Source organism: Lates calcarifer, linkage group LG15, assembly GCF_001640805.2.
Source record: "Lates calcarifer isolate ASB-BC8 linkage group LG15, TLL_Latcal_v3, whole genome shotgun sequence".
Taxonomy (NCBI): domain Eukaryota; kingdom Metazoa; phylum Chordata; class Actinopteri; family Centropomidae; genus Lates; species Lates calcarifer.
Window position 1 is genome coordinate 13,221,895 of NC_066847.1, and position 25,312 is coordinate 13,247,206.

The following is a 25,312-nucleotide window of genomic DNA, read 5'->3' on the forward strand; positions in this document are numbered from 1 at the left end:
ACTTTCAGACGCGGGACTCACTGTGATCCCACAGAAGGGAAAATGTTTCCCCTCGGCCATGGACTGTTTCCATACATCCTGACAGTTCATGAACATTAGAATTTGACCAACATTCATACTGAAGTGGCTGAGATTTTATTTTATTCTCTCCTTTTACTAGACAGCCGTTTTTCATTCTGAGCTTTCTCAGCGCTAAAAATCAGCGACGCGCAGATTTCGACTGACTGGCCTTAGTTCGAGTGCACACAGAAGGCGACAAGTTCCTCCTCAGCCGCTGACTGTTTCCATACCTCCGATTGTTAATGAACACTATACAAACATTCATGTTAAAGTGGCTGAAATGTAATTTCCTCCTCGTTCACTGGAGACTGCTTAATTCTTAATTCTGAGCTTAATGAGTGAGCAGAAACCGAAACAGGAGGACTTTCAGACGCGGGACTCATAAAGCGACATTCACATTCATATCAAACCTTGTATTTTGCTGTTCTGTTCATGGCCGCACCGCTGGTGGGGGCGGTGTTGCATTGTAACGCGTTGGCTGGAAACTAACACCAACCAGCGAAGAAGAATCCGTATAGAGCGGACCAGACGGATTTCTGCTAGATGACCTGTGTGAAACACTGGAAATTAAGTATTCGTCTATCATTTTAACGTTTCCTCTACTGGCTAACGGAATTTACTCTAATTTAATCCTAACAAAAGATACAGGGTTTCTAACTGTTCATCAAAAGGCTCCGGAAATGGCCGAAAATGCAGGTGAGTGTCAGCTAATGCTAGCTGGTAGCTAGCTGTGGTCAGTTGGAGCTAGTTATACCTCCGTGAACAGACGCGCTGTTTAATGCAGTTTGTCAGATTAATAAGTGGCAATGTACTTTACAGAGCATTAGTCACGCAACGCTCAGTGGGTCACTGGGTTATGCTATGCTGTGTAGCCAAACCACCCGCGTGACCCCGCTCCGCTCCCTCACAACGCCTGTCCCTGTTAACGTTAGCTTAGCCGAGATGCGTGTTGCCTGAAAACACGTTCAGACGAAACGTAAGAAACGTCGCAGTGTCTTCCCTGTCCGCAGAATATAAACGACCCAAACATGCACCCCAGCCTTAACACAGCCCTTTGAACAAATCACCGAGCAGTAAGGATATTTACCGGTAATCCCTCAGGCATTTTCCGACAGGTAGCGTTAGCAGAGTGAACCCGCTTTGCCGCTGACAATAAACAGCTTCAAGCTGAATACATGCAACCGCAATTGAAGATGAATCTCAAAGATTTTGCAAAATTGATGTTACAACTCAATGAACATTTTATGATGGGGCCACATAATGTCACGTTTTTCAATGAGGCCCTTAGACTATCACCCAACTGTCACATCATGTTCACTCAGTGGCCACTTAACCTCAGGTCACCTGTATAGCTGCCCGTTAATGTAAATATCCCATTAGCCAATCGCGTGGTAGCAAGGCAAGGTATTAAAGCTTGCAGACATAGTAAAGAGGTTCAGTCGTTGAGACCAAACATCAGAATGGGGATAAAGTGTGATCTCAGTAAGTGTGGCAAGATGTTTGTCCCAGAAGGATGTTGACAGTATCTGGGATTTTCACCACAACGTTTTCTGAATTTACAGAGAATGGTGTGAAAAACAAAACACATCAAGTGAGTGGCACCTTGTTATTGAGCAAGTTCCGAGGAGAATGCCCAGATTGGTTTAAGCTGACAGGAAGGAGGCAGTAACACACATTACCATGTAACATCAGGAGTGAGCAGAGAGGCATCTCTGAACACACAGCATGTAAAACCTCAAAGAAGACCATGTCATGTTCCACTCCTTTCAGCTTTGGACTGTTGAAGACTGTAAACACATAGCCTGGTCTGATGGATCTGGATTTATGCTGAGGCAGCAGATGGTCAGAATCTGAATCCATGGACCCAATCTTGTGTTAACACTGCAGACTGGGGGGAGTAGTGTAATGGTGTGGGGAATGTTTTCTTGACTCATTAGGTCCCTTAATAATCAGTCATGGTCTGAATGCCACAGCCTATCTGAGTATTGTGGCTGACCATGTTCATCCCTTTATGGCCACAGTTCACCATCTTCGAATGGATACTTCCAGCAGGATAAGGCTCCATGTCACAAAGCAAAAATTTCATGACCATGAGTAAGTTCAGTGAACTTCAGTGACCTCCCCAGTCACCAGATCCGAATCCAGTAGAACTCCTTTGGGATGTAGTAGAACAGGAGATTGGCAAAATGAATGTGCAGCTGACACATCTGCAGAAGTGATGCGATACAGACACGTCAACATGGAGCAGAATCTCAGAGGAAAGAGGAACTACCCAGTGTTAGTGTGGGGTTCCTAATTAAATGCTCACCACCATCAGTTAACAGTGCTCCTCCTCAATGCATGTTTAACCTTGGTTGGAGAGCAGTAATATGTAAGTTTGACCTTTTCTCTCTTTCTCATTTTGATCAGAACAAAATGAGGCAAAACATGACAACCCCTCATCCCCTGGAATGACAGACCAAGAGAAAGAAATGGCAGCCAGTGCATATGAAGCATTTTCGGTAAATAATCTCCTTTACTTCCTGACACCTTGACACCCATCAACTGCTAGGCCCTGTGTCTAAGCTTTAGCTTGGCTCAGCTGCTGTAAAAGCAAGAACTGAACAATAAGAGTAGATTTATCTTAAAGATAAAGTAGTAGAGGACCAGAGGAGACAGAATGAAAATTTGTTATGTTAAATGGATGGAAAACCTCTACACAACCTCCAGTTTTTTGAAATCTGGTGACAGTGGTGAGGATGCTAGCAGCCCCGCTGATGTCAGGGAAGGTAGTCCTGACCAGAGCACTAGCACCTCTCCTGCAAGTTTGTTTACTATTACTATTTGTTAATTGCTCTTAAGATATTGTTCAATTTTCAAATGGTGGATACATTGCTTATACGACAGGGCTCTCACATGCTGATGCATGGGTCACAAGTGTAGATCTTGTTGATTTTTGTGAAACGTGTCAATATTAGCGTAAGGAAAAATGTTGCAAATGACAGCCTGAAGTTTGTAAATGTGGTGTATTCCTCACAGGCTGGGAAGTACGACGAGTCTCTCAAACACCTTGAAGCCCTGCAGGAGCTCAACAAAGAAGACTACAAGATCTCCATGAATAAAGCTGTCGTAGAGTTTTATAAAAGTGGTCAGACTACCACAGGGACTCTGAAGCAGACCCTGATGGCAATGAAGAACCAGGTAACTGCTGAAATGTGGGTCATGTTTTTCTCATGCATTCAGTTCATGTTGACCTTGTTTTCAGTGAAAGCTCAAGGCAAACACAGGACTTTGCATCCTCTTAATATCTTGGATTTCATTAAACATCCTGTCTTTATCTTTCAGGTTCACACATCAGCAGAGGATGTTGATGGGTTGGACGATGTTGAAAACAGTTTGCTGTACTATAATCAAGCCATCATCCACTATCATATGCGACAGTACTCTGAAGCCATCTCCATAGGAGAGAAGCTCTACCAGTTCCTGGAACCATTTGGTATGTTGTACTTTACATGGATTAACTTAAGTCCACTGTTGGTTTGATTGATTAGATAATCATTTAGTTGATCAACTAATTAATCAACAGCTGCTTCATTTATGGCAATTTTGATTTTCATTTTAAAACATTTATCAAGGACAAACACAACATAACCAGATATTTAGTGATCACACACTCTTAAATGTAATTTGTTGCTTTTAAAAAGCAACTTACTGTTGTAAGTAAACACCTGTAGCTCAGACAGATTTAGTGTTTTGAAGACATGACTTTGGGCCCTCAGAGCATTTAATGGACTTCTGTTGTTACTGGCAACATGTTTTAAGCTCTTTTCATATCTCATTTCCTGAGTTATCAGAACATTTGCAAAAAATTCTAAAATTCTGTCTTTGCTTTGTCATTATGAGGTATTGATTGTGGATTACTAAGGGGATAAATTTATTTAAATGATTTTAGCATAAGACTGCAACATAACAAAATGTAAAAAAGTAAAGGTGTCTGAATACTGGCACTGTAGTCTAGAGACTAGAATTTGGAGGCAGGATGCTGAGGAGACTTGACTTGTTGAGCCATAAATATTGGAAAATGCTGTGCTGTGTAGTTTTGCTATAATGGATATGGGAACATGGATGTGCTAGGCAAAGTTTTCATAACCTAAAGAATCCAGTTTAAATTTAAGCTGAATTTAAAGTGTTTAAAGTAACAGGGTTTGTGGGAACTGTGGTCATGATTTTGAGAAAGATTAAGCATTAACATTACCACTGTGAGAGATCAAGCCTGCCACTTATCTTGACTACAATCCCTTTTGTTCAGAGGTTAGATGCAGTATTGTAGTTAATATTGAGACATGATAAGGGTCCATGTTTGAGCCTTGAATTTGGCATGCAGTCATTCTGTTATTTGTCCTAGAAGAGAAGTTTGCTCAGGCGGTGTGCTTCCTGCTGGTGGATCTGTACCTGCTCACCTTCCAGCCAGAGAAGGCCCTCCACCTGCTGGCTGTGCTAGATAAACTCTCTGTACAAGGAAACAACAAGAACGGCAAAGGAGAGGTACTCCACAGCACTACACTATTATTTAAAGACTTACAGTTTTAGACAACCTGCTCTTATTTTCAAATGGTCTATGGTACATTTTAATTCCCAGCCTTGTTGCTGAGATGTGTGGTTACAGTAAATCACTAATGAACTCCAAAAGAAAGCGAAACAGAAGTGATCAGTGGATAACACAGGATGAGGACACACACCTTCAGTTTAACAATTATCTAACCTATTTGTTTAAGGTTTCTGCCCCCACCCAATGTAATAGAGGTGAATGGAATTTCAGCACTGAAAGATTACAGTTAAAAAATTCAGCGTCCCTGTTACACTGAATAATCTACAGAAATTTGTTATATGAAATTGTTCTCAGTGAAGTCTTCAGACCACACACAGAATTATTAATTATCAAGGGTAAGCAGTTTTATTCAATTTTCTAATTGATTAAATTAATATCTGCATTGGATTTTATTGATTACAGGTAGCTGATTGAAGATGTTTTGTATCAGGATTTGAAAGCATACAGTTTACTGTTTATTGAGTGCTGTGTTTGATTGCAGAACAACAGTTCAAACAAAGATGGAGCAAACCAGAGAGCAGAGTTCACAGCCATGATTGAGGCAGCCAAATCAAAGATGCACCAGGCAAGAGCTGTCTCATAGGTTTTACCATCCACTGTCAGTGTTTCAGTCTCCATCCTGTTGACTGTGACTGTTGTTTCCTTAACAGTACAAAGTGAGAGCCTACATTCAGATGAAATCCTCCAAGGCCTGTAAAAGGGAGATCAAATCAGTGATGAACACAGCAGGGAACGTGAGTCATCACATTGTGTGTGGTAATCATCTTGGTGATATAAGGGACATATTCTCTCCTGGTTCTCCATCTGACTCCTGTTTACTGTCTCCTCCATCAGTCTGCACCGTCACTCTTCCTCAAGAGTAATTTTGAGTACCTGAGAGGAAACTACAGGAAAGCAGTGAAGCTGTTGAACAGCTCCAACATCGCAGAGCATCCTGGGCCCATCAAGACAGGTGACAGCTACACTCTTAGGATTGATGTTTTCCTCTGATAAGCCTGTTGTCAAAAAGCTTTACAGCTCGTGGTGTTTTGACTTTACCCCAGTTCTGAATGCATGCATCATTATTGGCTAAATGCTGCTGCCAAACCTTGTCTTCACTGGAGGTGTAACTAGCTTTAACAGTGACATTTGATATGTTTCTATGTAGGGCTTAACGATTTTGGGGGGAAAAAATCTAATTGCGTTTTTTTCCGACAGACATTGTGATTTGCTTTATGATATAATTTTGAAAGTCAAGCTTCTCTCCAGGATTCACTATATACATGTAAAACATGTGATGGAGCATTAACTCACTAACACAAACTCTTGTGTAGTTTAGTTTTGTGGTTTGGTCATTTTAAGACCAGATCTGGTTGTAGGGTTTACAGCATGTTGCTCTGTTGCTCCTGCAGCGCTGTGAGGCAGCTAAAAAAGTGTAACGACTCGTCCACTGACTCTCTGCTGTAATAATAATGGCAGTCTTTGTGGTTTTCAAATCTCATTAGCTCAAATCCCGTTTTCGGTTCAGTTTGGATAAATCGTTCAGCCCTCTTTCTGTGTGCTAGTTGATGGATTGTGCACATGTCCTGACTTGTCTCTTGCAGGTGAATGTGTTCGATGTATGTTCTGGAACAATCTGGGCTGCATTCACTTTGCAATGGGCAAACATAACCTAGGCATTTTCTACTTCAAGAAGGCACTGCAAGAGAACGACCACACCTGTGCACAGCTGGGAGACGGCAACAACGGGCAATGTGGGTCACAGCAAGCAATGTCTTCATCTAATTCATGTTATCAAGCACTCATCTCCTGTAGGTTTGAAAAGTGGATGTAAAAACTTAAAAGCTTGCTCCTTTACAGAGGACAGCAGCTCTGTTTGTGTTGAATTAACTGTCATTACAGTGGACCCCAGCTGGACCCAGTTTCACATCAAAGTATCACTGCGCAATAGTCCTCATAACTCTTTGCTATCTTGTAAACAGTAATTGATTTGCCATGGAAATGTTCTTCAAAATATGGTTAAAAAACTGTGATTCACTGAAATCACTGAATCCAAAATAAGCTGCTTTATACGGCAACCATGATTCTACACACACACAAAAAAACACATAAGTTATTTAATTTCCCTCTCATTTCTCTCTCCAGGCTGATTTCTGTTTTGGTTTTATTTGTCCAGGTTTTTAGACGTTCAGATACTGTCTCCAAAGAATTTAGTTTGTGACATTTTCAAGATTCAACAGACCCAATGTGTCTGTTACTCACTGTCAGCATTTTTACTGGAGCTTCTTTCTAGTAAATAGTCACCAAATGAAATGTTGACAGTGAGGTCTGGATTATCCAGATTAGCAGGGACAGGGAAAGCATGTTACTGTTGATTTTCTTCTAAATATCTTCATAAATACAAGAAATATAAATGTATGTATGCATTCTTGGTGTACTTTTATGTTATTAATTATCATTTTCTTGGATATTTTTACATGTTTTTACACAAAAATTTGAATAATTCAAACAGGTTCACACCCATGCTGTCTTTTTGTGTAAAATGTATGGCTCAGTTTGGACTAAGCCCATCAGGAAAATGTATTGTTAACGTGGGTTTCCAATAATAAATTTCTTCTGTTGTTACTTTGTTCTCCAGCTAAGAAGTTCACAGGTATCCCTATGTGTGCTCTACTAGCCAACAAGCGCTATGAGCTGCTGTATAACTGTGGTATTCAGCTGCTGCACATCGGCAGACCTCTGGCAGCGTTTGAGTGTCTGATGGAGGCAGTGCAGGTTTACCACTCCAACCCTCGACTGTGGCTACGGCTCGCAGAGTGCTGTATCTCTGCCAACAAAGGGGTACGACTTAATTAAAACCCTAGCTTTGTTTCATAGTTGGTTATTTTATGGCTTATTTTTAAAGATAACGTGTCAGTTTATATATTATATTTTGTTTAGTGTTAGGAGACAAAAATCTGGTTACGTTACCGATCAAGGGACACTTAAACATATGTCCTTTCACCATTTATAGTGGAATATTTTCTGATAATGATAAATGGTTTTGCTTCGGTAACAACTTGCAAATTACTTTTAATTCATGATACAGTCCAGTACAGTTACAGATTGTTTAAAGGTGAACAGAAAATCACAAAAAGTTATTTCATGTCTCTATGTGTTTCCAGGGCTCAGAGCAGGAGAGCAAAGGTTTACCTTGTAAAAAAGGTATAGTTCAATCTATTGTTGGGCAGGGCTACCATCGCAAGATTGTTCTGGCCTCCCAGTCCACACAGAACACCATCTACAGGTCAGTGTCAGCCCTCCAGCCCTGAACCCCACATGTCAAACTGCTGATTTAGATTTTTGCCTTTACTTTTCAGCAGGTGACAGCAGACCTTCTTCTTGCCAAGAGTGAGAAGAATAATATCAGTGTCCTATCTGTGCATGGTTGGGCCAGTTAGCCAATCTGAGCATAAAGACTGGTAGTTGGGGCAAACAGCTAACCTGACACTTTAACTATACACTCACAGTCACCAATCACTTTATTAGGAACACCTGTACAACACCTGGTGTTTGTGAGCAAAGGGAGGATCTACTCAGTATGGTGTTCCTACTGAAGTGCTTGTGAGTGTATGACATTCACTCACTCAGTGTAAACCAATGGCTGTCTGAAATGATAACAAACTAAAATTCTAAAACTGCACAGAATGTATTTAAAAATGACTGACAGACATAAAAAGACAGTTTGTAGTTGCAGTGCTAAAATCACTGGTATGGTCCTGTTGGTACAGCTTTTTTGTTTGTTTGTTTAAAATTAGGAAATTTTCATATTGAATGTCAGTATCTCATATACTGTATGATATATTTTGTGTCAGCATGTTATCTCTCCATTGATGTTACATGATGTTCCCACTGAGGAAAATATTCAAACCCAACACTTTTTTTAATGTTTGCACCATTTTATCATTCAAATATTTGACATGTTTTGTACATCATTTTCTATACATTTCCCCTGTCTAACTGTATCAGAACACATTGAGTAACATCATTTTGCTTATATCTGCCTGATGTGCTTTTTTTTATTAGAATCAGCCTAAAAGCCTCTGTGTATGTGTGTGTGTATTTGCACAGTGAGGGCCAGTCAGCAGCTATCCCAGTAGCCAGTATGGAGTTTGCAGCCATCTGCCTGAGGAACGCTCTGCTGCTGCTACCTGAACACCAGCAGCAGGACACCAAGACGGAGAACGGCTCTAAGAGCTTCAGTCAGTCAGGAAGCACAGAGAGTGGCAGCGAGAACAGTGACGCCTGCAGGTCAGATGCCCTGACTGTACATTTAAGTGAACGCAAGTTATAGATGCTTCATGTTTGTATGCCCATCTGGCTGAACATCTCACATACATTTTATCAGAACAGCTCAGAACTCAACAGCTCTTCACTATCAAGTGGGCTTCTCTGAGAAGTCAGAAATGAACATTCAACCACTAAAACAAATGTTTCTGTTCAGGAATGCAAGTAAATAACTATAATTTGACATCTTAATCAAGAAATAATAATGTGCTTTACTTATTTCAGTTTTTTGTAAAACAGTAAATTTGAAACTTCATGGATAACAATAATAGTTCTATTTTAGCATTAAAAATTATCATTTTGGTTTAAGAGCTTCTACTTCCTGGTGTATTAACCATTACAGAAACATAAAAAATGATTTTGGTAATTACCAATGCTGTTAATTTAGGGCATAAACCTTACATTGGGTGGTGGTCTAATAAATTTGTTAAGCCCTGTATATAAGCATAGCATACATTTTCCAAAGCCATGAGTCCCACACTGAAATTCTAAACACGTCAGACTGATCAGTAAGGAATTGATCACAGACCTTAAAAAATGTTGATAGTCTTCATGAAACAGTTAAACACACAGTAACAGTGTGAGCTGTCTGACCTTAGTCTTAAACCAGGGGTGTCAAAGTCAAGGCCCGTGGGCCAAATTCGGCCCGCCACTTCATTTTATGTGGTCCTCAAGAGCTTTCAGACAATATCATAAAATACAGTCCTTCCTTCCTACAATCTGATTTTGCTATCTGTGCAGTGAAAGCTTCTATCCACTGGATGGTGATATTAACCATTTCCTACAGCGTTTTTTTTTTAAGTCAGTGATGGTGTTGGGGGAAAATAGTTAAGTGTGTGATGCAGTGGTGAAAGCCAACTTTATTGTGGCTAAAGAAATCATCTGAGCTTTAACATGGTTTTCAGAAGGTGCATTTTTGAAGCAGTGTATGCTGAGGGTATGTGAGCTGGTGTGCCTTGACCAGTGAAAGGTTTTTCACAATGTTAGCTTGTCAAGAATCACTATCGCAGACAGAGTCTGGGAACTAGCGGAAAATCTGACAACACAGGCGGCTGAAGAAGCACGCAGTTCTCTGGTTTTTAATTGGCTGTTGACAAAAGCAGTGACAATACTAATAGAGCACTTCTAGCCATTTTTAAGAGGCCTGAAGGCAGACTCCTCAGTGAGGAGCTCTTGGATGTGGCCACCATGCACGGGATGACAAGGGAAAGGGACATCTTCAGTGAGGTGGAATAGTCTGTAAGTAAAATGAAATGACCCTGGAAGAAGATGGTGAAAGAAAAAAAAAAACAACTACCACACACCCCTGATAACTTACCTTTCAAAGCTAGTTATTAATTAAGTTATTATTAAAACTAATAATAAAATTAATGCCGAGGCAGTTAAGTAATATGAGAGAGAAGATGCATTTATGTAGTCTTACAGTTACAACTGGCCCTTTGAGGTCTACCACAATGCTGACTTGGCCAGGAATGAAAGTTTGAGTTTGACACCCCTGCCTTAAACCATCCACTACCGTCATAAAACACAGAGCTCTGAGCAGATCACTGGACCTGGCAATATTTACCTCTGCAGTCTGACATAACAGGTTTTTCTTTTTGGGATAATGAACATGTTCCGCTCATTACTTCCATGTTGACTCATAAACTGGCAGGCATTCCTGTCTGTTTCTGACTGTGGCCAAGTTGTGTTCTGATTAATGCTGTTGATGTGTTTTGCAGTGGGAAAGGTCAGGAGGCTGATAAGTTCTTGTCTGCAGCGCCATCATCTCCTCTCAGAAAACAGGAGGTAGAAAATCTCAGGTAATGAGGTTTCTCATCTCTTTTGACCACAGATCAACTGACACACAATTGATTATTCAGGGACATGATATAATCTGTTGATCCCAAAGGGCTACTCAGTAATTATAAATGTCAACTATTTAATGTGTAGGTGCTCCATCCTGGCCTGTAGTGCTTATGTGGCATTAGCACTGGGTGACAATCTGATGGCTCTAAATCATGCTGAGAAACTACTCCATCAAACCAAGGTGTCTGGATCCCTCAAGTAAGTGCTGGGCCTCTTGATTCACCTGGTCTGACTCTACTGCAGCCACCAGTGTCCACACTGATCAGTTGTCATCAGCAGCAGCGTCTTCATCTGCTCTGAATTACTAAGTGGTCTGGTTTGTTCTCCTGCGGCTGTGTTGTGTTCAGGTTCCTCGGTCATCTCTATGCTGCTGAAGCTCTCATCTCATTGGACAGGATCTCTGATGCTATCACTCATCTCAACCCAGAGAATGTCAGTGATGTGTCAATGGGGGTGCTGAGCAGTGAACAAGACCAAGGTCTGTGGGTTTTACACTTTACTCCACAAACAGATGATGTAGTCTTGTTTCCTTAATACTTAGTTTATTTTTCTCAACAGGGTCTGACAAAGGAGATGAGCCTGTCGAGACCTGTGAGTCCTCTTTGTTTAAATCATACATGATTTGTACTTGAAACAATCCAAAGTCTTTTCTATAGAATGTTTGAGCAGGAATAATGGGCATTAAAAGTAAATATTCAGTCTGAGTCTAAACAGAACATACAGTCATGTGAAAAAGAAAGTAAAAAATGAGGTAAATACAACCTCAGATGAACAACAACACATTTTACACTGTGTCATTATTTATTTAACAAAAGCTAGGCCAAAATGCAGGAGCAGTGTTTGAAAAATTAAGTACACCCTTACTGCTTCCATAGGAATTAAGAGCGTATGTAGCAGCCAGCTGCTGCTGATCTAATGCCCTTAATTAATTGATCATCATCAGTGTGATCACCTCTATAAAAAAAGTTTTGGCAGTTTGCTGGTCCAGAGCATTCAGGTGTGTGTTAACACAATGTTAAGGAGGAAAGACATCAGCAATGATCTCAGAGAAGCGACTGTTGCTACCCATCAATCTGGGAAGGGTTATATGGCCATTGCCAAACAATGTGAAGTCCATCATTCTCCAGTGAGAAAGATTATGGAAAGCATTCAAGACAGGACTTCCCAGCAGTGGACAGCCCAGCAAATTCACCCCAAGGTCAGACCATTCAAAACCCAAGAGCTACATCTCAGATTCTACAGGCCTCAGTTAGCATGTTAAATGTTAAAGTTCATCACAGTACAGTTGGCAGCACAGCTTAGGTTTGCAAAGTTACATCTGAACAGACCACAGGTCCTTTAGACAGATGAGACCAAAGTGGAGATGTTACACAGGCCATAATACACAGCAAACGTTTGGCGAAAACCAAACACAGCATATCCACACCTCATACTAACTGTCGAGCACGGTGGAGGAGGGCTGATGATTTGGGCTTTTTTTGCAGCCACGGGACCTGGGTACCTTGCAGTCATTGAGTCGACCATGAACTCTTATGTATACCACAGTATTCTAAAGTCAAGTGTGAGGTAAGCTGTTCGACAGCTAAAGGTTGGCTGAAACTGGGTCATGCAACAGGACAATGATCCTGAGCACATCAGCAAATCTACAACAGAAAAGAATCAATCAGTGGACCAGTCAGAGTCCAGACCCGATTAATATGCTATGGCGGGACCTTGAGAGAGCTGTGCATAAACCAATGACCACAAACCTCAATGAACTGAACCAACTTTGTAAAGAAGACTGGGCCAAAGTTCTTCTACAACAATGTGGGAGACTGATAAAGTTATACAGAAAACCATGACTTCAAGTTATTGCTGCTAAAGGTGCTTCTACAAGCTACTGGATCATGGCATGTACTTAGTTTTTCACACACTGCTGCTGCATTTTGGCTTCATTTTTGTTAAATAAATAAATGACACAGTGGAATCTTGTGTGTTGTTAGATTTAGGTTAGGTTAGATTTAAATAATTTCAGAACCTGCTAAGGACCAGATCATTTTTTATGATGTCCTGATACGTAAAACCATTTCTTGTTCACATGACTGTAATAGTAAGAATCAAATTCTGCTGTACAGTTGTTTCATAAATGATATCAGAGTAGAAAACCAAGGCTAAAGAAGTAGTAAAAGTATACCAGATATGACTGATAGTTCTCATGTGTGCTCTGTGTATGCAGCAGGGAAGCAGACTCCCCTGTGTTACCCCAGCAGTGTGACATCAGCTCGGGCCATGATGCTCTTCAACCTGGGCAGCGCCTACTGCTTGAGGAGCGAGTATGACAAAGCCCGCAAGTGCCTGCATCAGGTAACCACAGGAACGAGACTTCAGCAGGTCCTGGAAAAGTTTTCCTTAGATGAAGTATTTTAAAGCATGTGTTCAATCTCACATTGAACATGCAGGTAGAATACCTTACAGGTTTATCAAACTGAGAGAATGGGGAGGGGGGGGATCGGCAGACAAAAGACAGAAAATCTGAGCTGAAAGAGAGTTCATTATTGCAGTTTGGCTGCTCATCAACACAGCAGCTGCAGCAGCATGATCAGCATCATTTTACAGTGAAGTAATCATTCAGAGCTCATCCACTTGTGATTTGTGTTGTCTTCATCAGGCTGCATCTATGGTGAACACCAAGGAGATTCCACCTGAAGCTATCCTGCTGGGAGTCTACTTAGAGCTACAGAACGGTAACCGCTCCATCAGACGCTCACTGACACACACTCTGTCTGTGTAACCCCTGTGAGCCAAGTTCCCCTCAGTAGTGGCACAGAAGATATAAAAACAAGGAAAAAAACACTTTGTTCAACCACAGTAATCGTCAGACGAGCTGTCCCTCTGTCATGTTAACAGCATGGATGAATGCTGCTGCTGCTGGAGCACTGTTGTCTGTGTGTACGCTGTCTAAATGCTCTTTGAACAGGAAGCTATTTGACTTTGCCTTTCTGCCCAGCAGACCAGTTTTATCTTTCACAGTTCCCCTTCACTGGCATTTCTTAATGACACTTGAGACAGTGGAAGTTTTAGTGGAAAATCACCTTGTTGGTTAACACAGTATACACTGATAAGCCACATTAAAACCAGTCAGTGTTTTTTTCTCTTTTTGGGACTGACAGTGGTCTCATCTTTGTCTGGTTATTTAGCCTCATCCTCTAACTGATCTGAATGGTGGTTGTAGTTTTAACCTTTTCCTTAGTTTAGTATGTCACTTTGGGGTTAAAATCAGGAGATAATCCCGATGTGTGTCATTTGTCCTCAGGAAACACCCAGCTGGCCCTGCAGATCATCAAAAGGAACCAGTTACTGCCCACAGCAGTCCAGAGGGTCTCGCCAGACTCCCGGAAGAAACCCGTCCAGCCCTTCCAGCTGCCCTCATCCTTCACACAAGTTCAGCGCAAATGAGCCTCCAGAGGCACCCGGCACTCCACACACATACACATATAAACACACCACCCACCCTTGAGGAGCCTTGATATTTATAAAGCAGCCTCCCATCAGCATCAGGAGCTGTATGAAATGCTGATGTGGCTGCTCTCTGATGATGAGTGAAGAACTTCAGTTTCAGCTGTGTCCATGGACTGAAACCAGCTGACTTTTTATTTCCATTTGACTGAGGAATCTGTGTGTTGTCTGAACAATGAAAATAAATTTTATTTACTGTATGTCATGTGTGATTACCTATATTTTTGCCAGGCAGGTGGAGGAGACCACAGAGGACGCAGTCAGAGTTGATGTAATAAGGACATTTTGACAGATGATCTTAAAGCAAGTGAGCACTGACTGTCTCTCCTCTGACAAACCTCAGCTGTGTTTATATCATGAGCTGGCTGCAGATCATCTGTAATCAGGGGTTAACAATTGATTTCTATCTGGATGATCCAACAGTTGGAAAGTTTGAAAAACCTTACAAAGACAAAGCAACAGTGCAGTCAGGAAGGATACATGACTCTAAAAATATAATTGTAACTTTTACTGTTGCTGCTTTTCTTAAAGAAATAGTTTATAGTCTATTTTTGCTCTTTCCCATTTGTAATTATTTTATCAGAGGGTGTATGAGTGTGAATATCCAGGAAACCTATTCACAGTGACCACAGTCCTGCTCTTTAAGTGTGGCTTAATACACACTAAAGTAGCAAAGATGCTGTTCAAATGATCCTGATGCAGTTAGATGATTTATTTATTCATGCTGGACAAAGTTATCTTTAATAATGGGGCCCTTTTGAAATAAAAACATGAGCAGCAGCCACATCCCTTGTAGTTGTTTAGTTTGTGTTTCAGTCAGGTTGGGGGACTTGATCCTATATAAAAGAACTGGGGGTGGGGTGTGGGTCATATATCTGTACTATAATTTCCAGACTATTGAGCGCACCTGACTATAAGCCACACCCACTAAATTTAAAAAGAAAAAAAAAGTACATATTACAGGCCGCACTTGTCTATAAGCCGCAGGTGTCTAAATGTTTTTGCGGCATGAAGCTCATTAGCCTGTAAAAATCTATAAATTAGCCGCATCATTGTTTAAGTTTCAAAGCATGTGAAAAAAGTAGCGGCTTATAGTCCGGAAATTATGGTATATCTGTCCAGAGGGCTCAGGACCTCAGATGGGGCTGAAAGTTCGCCTTCCCACAGGACAGTGACCCTAAACACACCTACAGGTGCAATCAAAATTATTCAACCCCCATTGCATTTTAGTTCCATTGGCAAAATTTTAAAGAAATTTCAGGTGTTGGCAATAAACAAATTACACAAGAACAGCTTAAATTGTTAAATAAAACTAAGATTACAAGGATTTTTTCCAAATTCAATAATCCTACTTTCAATGACCTGCAGTCTCAAAATTATTCAACCCCCAGAATAGAATTATTCATAAGAGCACACATTTGCAAATCAGGTGTGGCACAAGCACAACACCTGACTGTTGACAGTGACATTTGATTGCATGTTAGAAATATGGCTAAGTCAAGAGAATTGTCCAAAACGTTCAGCGAAGAGATCATTGCCTTGCACAAACATGGAAAAGGATACAAAAAGATAGCAAAGGCACTGAATGTTCCTAGAGATACAGTTGGAAGCATAGTTCACAAGTTTAAAGTTAAAGGAACAATGGAGGCCTTTGCCCATGAGGAATGGGCTAAGATTCCCCAGGAACGCTGCCAGAAGCTGGTGTCTGGCTATGCATCATGTTTGCAGCAGGTTATAACAGCAAAAGGGTGCTCTACTAAGTACTAAGATGCTTGTCATAAAGGGGCTGAATCATTTTGAGACTGCAGTGGTCATTACAAGTGGCATTTTGTGTTGAATTTGGAGAAACCATTTCTATTAGTTGTGATGAGCTTTTTAAATTATTGTTTGATTTGTTTATTGCAAACAGATGCTAGTTTGTACATTTTGCCAATAAACCTTTGCAGTGGGGTTGAATAATTAGGGCCTGAGCACTAGCATGCGAAGGCCCTATTGTAATTGTAGGTTGATATCGTCTCATTTTGATCGCTGGCTCCTGAATCAAATCAAATCAAAATCGTATCGTAGCAGACTTTGTGATATCGCAAACATCGAGTCGTTGTCCATTGAATCGATATAACATTGTATCGTTGTGAAACCTGTGATTTACACCCCTAATAGCTATAAAGTGGTGAGGCCAAATGAGACTAGAATGTTCGAAATGAGCAGAGCTAGATGCTTTAATCCTCTAATTTACTTGTGTCTGCAGCTGCTAGTGGTGATGTCATATAGTTTGCAGACACTGGTTTATGCACAGGCTTCTCTGTGTCTCACATGTTTAGTATCTAGAGCCCCGTGCAGCGCAGAGTTGTTTATCAAATTCACGATCTTGCGGCCAGTGATGTCCCGCAGCAGCTTGAGGTGTGTGAGCTCAGAGGGGAGGCGTGCATAGAGCTCTGAATATTCCAAAAATAAATGGATTTGTTGCTCAGTATGGGTAGATTAGCCTACTTTAAAAGTTTTGGCTTTGTCATTATGGAATATTGAGTGCATACTGATGGGGAGGGGAAAAATGAATTCAAACTACTTTATCATTAGACTTACTAACATAACAAATGCGAATAAAAGTGAGTAAAGGTAAAGGGGTGTGAAAACTTTTTGAACAGAATTTTGGGCAGGTTTTGTGGGAGGCTGAGGAACATTCATTGCAGTCATTGTATATGGTTTACATGGGGCACAGTTGGAATGTGGCTCAGACCATGAGACGAAGGTTAGAATGGAAACCAAAAAACAAATTGAACCTCTAAGAGTTATATTTATTACAACATATGTCAAGTTATTACATTTTGAAGGTTGTACTTCAGTCATAATGTAACATCTTGCATGAAATGTAATCGCTCCTTTGCATTAAAAAAGTAATTACATTATTTGGTCTATGTTATTACATTATGAACAGATTATTACTCTCCTACAAGGTGTTACTCAGAGTTGTGTCAGAATCAGGGTGTGTATTTGATTAACTATCAATTCACTGTCCAGTGTGTTCTCACATTAATCAGTGAAGTGACCATTTGTGTTTGGGAGGAATCATGTTTCACAGCTATGGTACTGTGTCTAACGTCACTCTATTTACTACACACTGCACTCTACCCGCCACCATCTTTTGTGTGTAAATGTATCCACTATACAGAGTCCTCAAAAATTCCATTATGGGCTTGACATGAAAAAGAGTCCATGTCATGTACTCAATGCAATACACCATATTTTTAAAATGCAAAAATTACAGCTGTGCAAACTGATGATGATGTGGGTCTGAAAGTTGAATTTACTGCTCACTGCTGAGCATCTGTTACACAGGGAGAGAGAGAGAGTGAATGATGGAGTGATTTTGGACACAGCTGGGATCACAAGAGTACTCAGCCTCCCCATGTGAGTAACAGTGTTTCAGAAGAATGGATCCATAATCAAAGCCCTGTCAACTCTGAAATGTCCCAATATGTCCAAAACAGCTCCACCCAGTGAAGCAACCCATCATGGCACATCTTAGTCCACATACTGGGTCACACAGTCCTGGTTCATCTTCTCTCCAGTATTAATACGAGCCACACAGAGCTTTCAGTGACACTGTAGAAAGTCTTTGTTATTGGATTGTCTGGTGAAGTGATGAGTTTCTGATAAATTATAGTCGTATTCACATGTGCATGTAATAGTCTGACTTCTAGCTGAAAAATCAGCATTTGGTACAACTACAGTAGTAATACTTACAATGTAGGGGCATGGGTATACTTCACATAAGTGTTGCTTGGACAGGGTGCGAGACCGCCTCCCTCCCTCTACACCATTCCAGTGTCAGACCTGGGGGCTGTGAAACAATCATGCCCACTTTATAAGGTGTGTGGGGGGTGTCCTTGTCTTTCATTCTTCAGACAATGGTGTCTGTCACCCTTTGTATCACAGGCACCTTCAGATGTGACAGATTTCTCTTCTTACAAATGAGTTCATTTCAAACTAACTGAACCTGTTTCCCTCAGAGTGATAACAGGTTTAACCTGGGCTTTTCAATCTATTGGTTAGTAACTATTTGACTCAGATTGTACCTTCAGCAGAACCATTATTTAATTCAGTGCACTTCACACAGTAACAATAAATACTTACCTTGTCAAACCATGCATATAACAAGGTTCCAACCCTTGTCTGAAGAAAGCTTTAGTCATATTGCACCTCTGCCTCTGGTTCCCTACCTTTTTGGCCTGCACTGCCTACACATATCCCTTATCACAGTTCAACCAAAGATCATCTGGTTCTCAGATTCTGTTTTTAATTCCTGGAAAGTTCAAACTCTCTAGTGTTTCAGAAGAAAAGTAAACATGAGAAAAGTCAGAAAAACGGAGACAAGGATTCTATGTAGCAGAAATTCTTTTGTCTTCCTCCCTTTCTTTTGAATGATTCTGTGACAAGAGGCTGAACCACTGACCTCTGCTGACCATCCAATTCTTCCTCTATTTGGCTTTTCCATCACAGGGATAAAGTGCTTCTTATTGGATGAGCCAACACTGCTCAGCTGTAATGAACCAGGTAAAGATTTCCCTTGAGAACTAACAGATATGACATCTGTTGTGACCTCCTGACCTCTAACAAACCATTCTGTTAAAGATGTCTATTGGCCGTCTGAACAACATTAAACTGCTAAAATACTTCTTTCCAAGACTGGACTGAGTGAAATCCGGAGACTGCATCTCTACTGTGTGTCTAGCTCAGCTCTTCCAGTCCCAGGGGAGACACAGGTCCCCATCCTGCATGACTGAGTAGAAGTGAGAGACACAGATGTGGAGGCCCTGCATGAGAGGGGAGCGCTGCTCCACCAGCCTTTTACAGCACAGGATCATTTGACTGGAGCTCACACTGGGCTCCTTGGACAGACTCCTCAGAGACAGACTCTGGAGACACTGCTTCATCACAGCCTCCTCCTCCACCTGCAGCCTGGACACACACACATACAGAGGTTGGAGTCAGTAACAAAGCTGATGTACCAGTATGAGATGTGGTGTGTTACAGAACAAACTTGAGGTGATCCAGACTGTATCTTAGTGGGGACACATGTTCATTTTTTATTCTATCATGAAACACTTGTATAGTCACAGCTGTGTCGAGCTTTAAAACTTTTTTTTGCATTTTTGGAACAGTTATCTGCTGAAACAAGGACTTTCTCCATGTAAACGTGTTAATCAGTGATGTGTTGATAGCTGAGTGAACTTTAGTGTTGTGTACATTATATTTCCAGGTTGTCTGTCTCATTCTCATGAACAAGGTATCTCAGTAAGGTCTTGAGGGAATTTCATCAAATTTGGCACAAACCACTTTGACTTAAGGATGAACTGATTGGATTTTGGTGGTCAAAGGTCAGAGTTGCTGTGACCTCACAAAACACACCATAACTTAAGAATTTACACACTAATTAACTGGACTGATCCATTAACTTGGTCTGAGGAAATGCAGATCCTCAACAGGTGTGTCAACATAGCCTCAGAAGCATCCTTCAGAAATATGAGACCTCATTTCTGTGTAGGACAATACAGATATTTACTCCAACATTCACAAGCTTCTCATGTTGCTCCTTAAACTGCCCCTGAGCAATGCTGCATGTGAAAGAGGATGTTCACATCTTATTATGCTAAAAATCAAGTACAGGTCCCCCCTGCCAGGCCTCTCATCCCTGATACATATCCACTTGCTCATGGTGGGATTTGTTGGGTCTCTCTCTGTAAATACAATAACCTAAAGAGTACAATCTAGACCTGCTCTATACGAAAGTGCCTTGATATAATTTCTGTTGTGATTCCACGCTATATAAATAAAATTGAACTGAGCTGAACTTGTCCTAAATGCCAACAGAACCTTCAGCTCAGAGCAGGTTCAAGCAGGGAGAAAGAAGTAGGCCCATGTTTATGATACAGTGAGGAGGAGTCAGCAGGTAATGATGATGGCAGCTCGCAGGGCAGGGTAACTTTGTACAGTGTGAGTACTGAACAAAATAACAGAATATTTCCTGCAATAATGTATTATTTTATCCCTGTGGCTAACACACATCCACTGAGAACAGGAATTAGACCTGACATGCAGACAGGGTCACAGGATATTTCTAATGTTGGACTCACTGGTTTTTGCGTTTGGTGCGCTGTCTGGCCTCGTGTGCGTGGCTCTGGAGGAAGACCTGAAGCTTGGGGGGGTTACAGTTGGTGGGGATAATGAAGTGGCCCATCTCATGAAGACAGGGGTTAGAGCGGTCACTGCAATTGATACAAATGACAAGTTAGGTCTTACACAAAGTACACAGCAATGAGTCATGTGTTTGAGGCATTGTTAATGTGACAGCTTACTTCTCCAGCAACATGGTGAGGCCCTGCAGGCTCCTGGGGTGCAAGCGGAGACGTCGGGACATGAGGTTCTTATGGAAGGTGCTGAGGGTGCTGTAGTGCTCAGCAATGGGCTGAACTGGTCCCAGCCTCTCCATGTGGACCACCTGAGTGCCACCCAGGAGGAGACTGATCCTCTCCTTCAGCCACTCAGTCTGCTGCTGCAGGCTGCGGTAGCTGGGCAGCTGCTGAAACAGCTGGACACACAAGCAGAGGAGGGGTCAGAAAACAACAAGGAACACAGAGGGAACATGTGACAGCAGGAAATCTGTATCTGCATTACTTTAGTCCACTGATGATGAACATCCATGGTTCCCAGTATTACGTGGCCAGAGGCGTTCATCCCAGACTGGTCAGCAAACACAACAGTGTGTCCTGCAGGGAGGTGGAGGAGCAGATTAAAAGGGAGGTTCACCAGTTTTACTCATCTACCAAAGTCTGTTTTGCTGGTCTAAGGCAGTAGAGCTCACTAATAGAAAACATTTGTAGAAAGTGGACCATGGTTTAGAGGGAAGCTGCACAAAATCTGGGACTGGTTACTCATTTTGTTGGTGCTGGAGAACACAAGTTCAAATCAGAAAGTCTGTCTAAAGGTACAGTCACATGAGCCCAGTCAAACAAAGTGATCAACACTCAGCAATGACAAGATGTGTTATGTCACAGGTCCAACATGCCTAATTACTAAATATGAAACAGAGCGATTACAAGTAGTAGGAGTAAGAGAATTATGCTATGGTTACACAGACAGGCCAACCTAGTACAGACTCTGTACCTTGCAGGTTGATCAGGGCCTCGGGGTTCTGCTGAGACAGTCGACTCAGACTCTGGAGCTGACAACACCTGTGGGCCACTCCCCAGCTGCGCTGCCACCTGCACCACACATCATCATGGTAATATGTACACAGCTTCTTAGTAGTTCATGCACAGCCTTGAATTAAAGCAGTTGTTCTCTCCACTGAAAACCAAAGAGCCAGGACATTGGACCTGGTAAGCTGCTGATTATTTTGCCAAGAATAAGGTTCACCATATCTCAACAGTAGAGTACCTGATATCAGCCAGATCAAACTGTTGGCACAGTTCTTTCTTCAGTCTGCTCAGCTCTTCTCTGCGAGGAAGACTAGCATTGTGCTTCTTTGTCGCCTCAGGCTCATTGTTTCTCAGCCACAAGCTGACAAAGAAAAGGAAATATTAAAACCACTCTGACATAATGAATACACACACAAATTAATTTCATAATAACTAATTCATGATATTGTTTGGTACAAAGCTCTACATTAGGTCCTGTACATACGTCAGCTCTAAGTGTGAGTGGAAGCAGAGAGCTGCGGTCCAGTCTTTCTAACCTGAGTGTAGGCTCCACTCTCCTAGCCTGCTGCAGCTCCTGCTCAGGGTCTCTGAAGCCAGTGAAGGTGTAGTAGCTCTTGTCCCATTTTATAGGTCTGTAGAAAGGCACACCTGCCTCAGCTGGACCTTTAGGTGTCTCTGCTCTTGCTTCCAGTCCCTTCATGTGCTCCACAGGCAGGCTGCAGGACTTTAAGACATTCATCACTGTGCTCAAGACATCGTTTGTGTGCAGGGTGAAACTCACTGACCGGAACCCTGAGAACCAGGCAGGAGATTTTAGATTTCTAAAAACAGAACAAAAAATATTATGAGCCAGATCAAAGTACACTGTACCTGAGGTGAGGAGTTCGGGCTGCGTATCACTGCTGTCTTTTGTGTCCCTGACATAAAAGGTGAGTTTCATTGGCTGGAGTAAACGTGAGCCAGGCTTCTGCAGGTTTTCCAGATAGCCATTTAGTCTCTTTAATGAATTCTCATTCACTTCCTGTAACACACAGCATTAAATGTCACACAGTGGGGTAACTCTCTCCTAATGATAATTACACTCTGCAGTAGTCCTCCAGCAAAACACTGCCTGTGTCTGTGTAGGTGTGGGCCTGCTACATACACACCACCTCAGAACGCCTCATGTCAGTCTACTGAGACATTCATAGCAACAGTTCAATCACTGCAGATGTCTGATTTACAACATAATACATTTTTGCATTTATGAATTTCTAAACAATCATAATAGATCAGAGACCTACCCGTTCTCTGGGATATTGACCAAAGAAATCAGGATGGACTGCAAAATAAAAAGGTCTGAGTGCATTGACAGCATCTGCCCCTGACAGAGTTCTCCACTGGACTAGATGTGTGGCCACATGTTTCCTCTCCAGCCTGCACAGAAAAACATATGGAGGTTGATCTAGTTCTCTCCATCACTTCTGTTTTCCCTCCATCATAACCCTCCACTCACAAAGATTCCTCACATCAATCGTCATAAATAAATAAATGAATCTCTCTTTTACCACCTTGGTAAATTTTTCTCTTCTACTTGAGCTACAGTCAGGGGGTTTGGGGGGATTGTCACACTTAATGATTATGTTGATTGCTAATCAATCTACTGCTGAGTGTTTACTCTACGAAACCTGAAAATGTTTATTACAAACTGTGAGCCCAACATGTGATTGTCTACCAGGTTAAAACCTGAAGGGTTTCAGTTTATAATAGTTAGAGATCAGAGAGCAGGAAATCTTCCCGGTGGAGAGGCTGTAAACTAAAAATGTTTGTCATTTTTATTTGGTAAAATACTACAAATACAGAATGTGCTACCAAAATTGTTGTAAGTTACTTTGCTTCTGGTAAACTAATCATTTCAGCACTTACATTTAATGTAAAATCCATCAACTGTATTTTATTATTAGTGATGCAGGTGGATACAAGAGTCAGATAGAGGCTTTGTTCAGTGGTGCTAGCTCACTGCAAACAAGACAGAGGAATTTCTGAATTTCCTTAGGACAAAATATACTCGATCACACCAGCGAACATCCAGGGAGAGGACAAAGAGCTTGTTCAGTCATACAAAGACCAGTGTGTTCCCCTCAGCAACAAACAGGACCGGACTGATGTTAACTCTGGCTGAGGACACTGAGGTCTGTTGGAGTCCAGATGAGAGAGTCTCTGTGGATCAGCTAAAGCTCAAACCAGTGCCTCTACAGACAGGACAACTGCGACAGGATATGGAGAGACATGAGATCGGGGGCATCAGCAAAACTTCTTACTATTACCACGTGCTCCAGATGTCATCTTTCCAGATCTGTCCTGTGGAATCTGGTTTGCTGCTACTAAATTCCCTGAAGATTTTAATTTAAAAAAAAAAGATTATGGATGCACCAGGTGTGAATGTACTCATAGTTACTAATTGTAACTATGAGGTCTGTTGGAGTCCAGTGATGGACAGTAGTTTTCTAGCTTTTAGAATTAATCATCTTTATTGTGCATCTGTTACACACATGGTGACACTGAGTTTGTACAGGGGAGCTGACAGGGTAAAGTCCACTTAATGTCAGGTCAGATTGAGTCACACCTACACATGCAGCTCTGCTGCATAATGTCTGGAAAATGGCAGGTTTGCAGTGCATGTGTGAAAGGAGCTTCTTGAGTCATCTGACTGGTTATAAGAATGGACAGTGGGGATCAGTAAGTGTGTCTGTCCAGCACTGTACCAAGTACTGGATGGATCGCCCCGACACAGCTACAGATACCACCACGTACACACACACAACATGTTAGAGCAGTGTTACCTGATCGTGTACCGCAGGAGGGAGTGGACAGACATTGCTGGTGCTGCTTGTCAACAGATGAGCTTTAAATCATGGCCTCAGCAGACAGGCCGTCAGAGTCCTGGTGTCAAAGTGAGTTACAAGAGTTCAGCAAAGTCTGTACACCTTTAATCTCAACCATTAATTCAGACCGATGTCAGCCAACCAGAAAGAAAGTTTTCTCACAAAGACAAATACATCTCTGGTCTTGAATGTTAGCAAAGTCTGTTGATACACCGTGAAAACTAAATATCCACTGATTAAGCGGCTTAGGCTACTGTGTTTTTAGCTGCTACGTTAGCTAGCAAACGTGTAGCATTTAGCCCTTTGGATAACACACCATCAGCTAATCTAAACACAGTAACCACAGCCATTGACTAACCATTCAAAGATGAGACGTAACCTGCCTACAGAGGTCAGTTAGTGCTTCAGCATTGTTTTCTACGTGACCTCCTCTCACAGAAGCATGGCTCCACTCGGCTCCTGTAGTTAGCTTAACATATAGCAGCGATGTGGTTACTTTAGCTGTCCGCTATACTGTCTACAGCTGTTCACCCAGTAGCCCCGCCTCAGGTGTTACAGGTGTTTGTTGGGGTTACTCTCTGCCTCACCGTGGAACCGCTAGGCTAGCCGGTTCACCGTTAACCTCCCTCCCTCTTCCTCTGTTCCTCTTTCCGACGAACCAGCCGCAGACACCGCCACCTGCTGGACAAGACCTCTACATACAGTCATTGGTACACTCATGGAGATTCAAGGAAGTTGGAGGGTTGGATCTTTTGAGGATGTGATTTTGATATTTCAAAGCACCACTTAAATTTCACGAAATTTCATGGAACATGGTGTAATGTAACCTTACCACATATTGCTTCAACCCGTGGAACGAAAAACAGTTAAAAGCAAAACTTGAGAAAATAAATGTTACAGAAAACAAATGATCTTACAGGTAATTGAACTGAATCTGTAAAGGAAAAACCTAA

At 41.7% G+C, this 25,312-nt stretch overlaps 2 protein-coding genes across 6 annotated transcripts; one reads left to right on the forward strand and one right to left on the reverse strand.

The window, feature by feature from the left end:
* The first annotated feature begins 542 nt into the window (after positions 1-542).
* On the forward strand, positions 543-14,496 carry cnot10 (CCR4-NOT transcription complex, subunit 10). 3 transcript variants are annotated; one of them, XM_018680777.2, is made up of 19 exons: positions 543-756; positions 2,470-2,561; positions 3,079-3,240; positions 3,385-3,535; positions 4,445-4,584; positions 5,130-5,213; positions 5,299-5,382; positions 5,483-5,600; positions 6,232-6,381; positions 7,266-7,468; positions 7,792-7,913; positions 8,738-8,917; positions 10,675-10,755; positions 10,886-10,999; positions 11,149-11,279; positions 11,360-11,392; positions 13,017-13,144; positions 13,449-13,524; positions 14,094-14,496. In XM_018680777.2, exons 1-19 carry the CDS (start codon positions 741-743, stop codon positions 14,234-14,236), a joined length of 2,208 nt encoding a protein of 735 aa, XP_018536293.1. In that variant the 5' UTR covers positions 543-740; the 3' UTR covers positions 14,237-14,496. The 3 variants fall into 3 exon arrangements, with proteins under 3 accessions (XP_018536293.1, XP_018536294.1, XP_050932245.1); XM_018680778.2 differs by having other exon boundaries at positions 544-756; positions 4,448-4,584; XM_051076288.1 differs by lacking the exons at positions 543-756; positions 2,470-2,561 and having other exon boundaries at positions 3,116-3,254.
* A 2,574-nt stretch (positions 14,497-17,070) lies between these two features.
* On the reverse strand, positions 17,071-25,035 carry tcaim (T cell activation inhibitor, mitochondrial). Of its 3 annotated transcripts, none has more exons than XM_018680774.2 (11): positions 24,947-25,035; positions 24,318-24,417; positions 22,779-22,911; positions 22,366-22,516; positions 22,032-22,287; positions 21,734-21,856; positions 21,461-21,558; positions 20,972-21,063; positions 20,653-20,885; positions 20,431-20,562; positions 17,071-19,255 (listed from the first exon to the last, which is right to left on the reverse strand). In XM_018680774.2, exons 2-11 carry the CDS (start codon positions 24,350-24,352, stop codon positions 19,030-19,032), a joined length of 1,479 nt encoding a protein of 492 aa, XP_018536290.1. In that variant the 5' UTR covers positions 24,353-24,417; positions 24,947-25,035; the 3' UTR covers positions 17,071-19,029. The 3 variants fall into 3 exon arrangements, with proteins under 3 accessions (XP_018536290.1, XP_018536286.1, XP_018536291.1); XM_018680770.2 differs by having other exon boundaries at positions 24,718-25,020; XM_018680775.2 differs by lacking the exons at positions 22,366-22,516; positions 24,947-25,035 and having other exon boundaries at positions 22,032-22,316; positions 24,318-24,413.
* Between the last annotated feature and the right edge of the window lie 277 nt (positions 25,036-25,312).

Excerpts from the sequence above, each read along its gene's own strand:
- tcaim (XM_018680774.2), bottom strand. The coding sequence starts at position 24,352 with ATGTCTGTCCACTCCCTCCTGCGGTACACGATCAG. Across the intron at positions 21,559-21,733 it reads TTTGATCTGGCTGATATCAG|GTGGCAGCGCAGCTGGGGAG; the intron begins GTACTCTACTGT and ends TGTGTGGTGCAG. Across the intron at positions 19,256-20,430 it reads CGCACCAAACGCAAAAACCA|GCTGCAGGTGGAGGAGGAGG; the intron begins GTGAGTCCAACA and ends GTGTGTGTCCAG.
- cnot10 (XM_018680777.2), top strand. Across the intron at positions 6,382-7,265 it reads AGACGGCAACAACGGGCAAT|CTAAGAAGTTCACAGGTATC; the intron begins GTGGGTCACAGC and ends TTTGTTCTCCAG. Across the intron at positions 7,914-8,737 it reads ACACAGAACACCATCTACAG|TGAGGGCCAGTCAGCAGCTA; the intron begins GTCAGTGTCAGC and ends GTATTTGCACAG.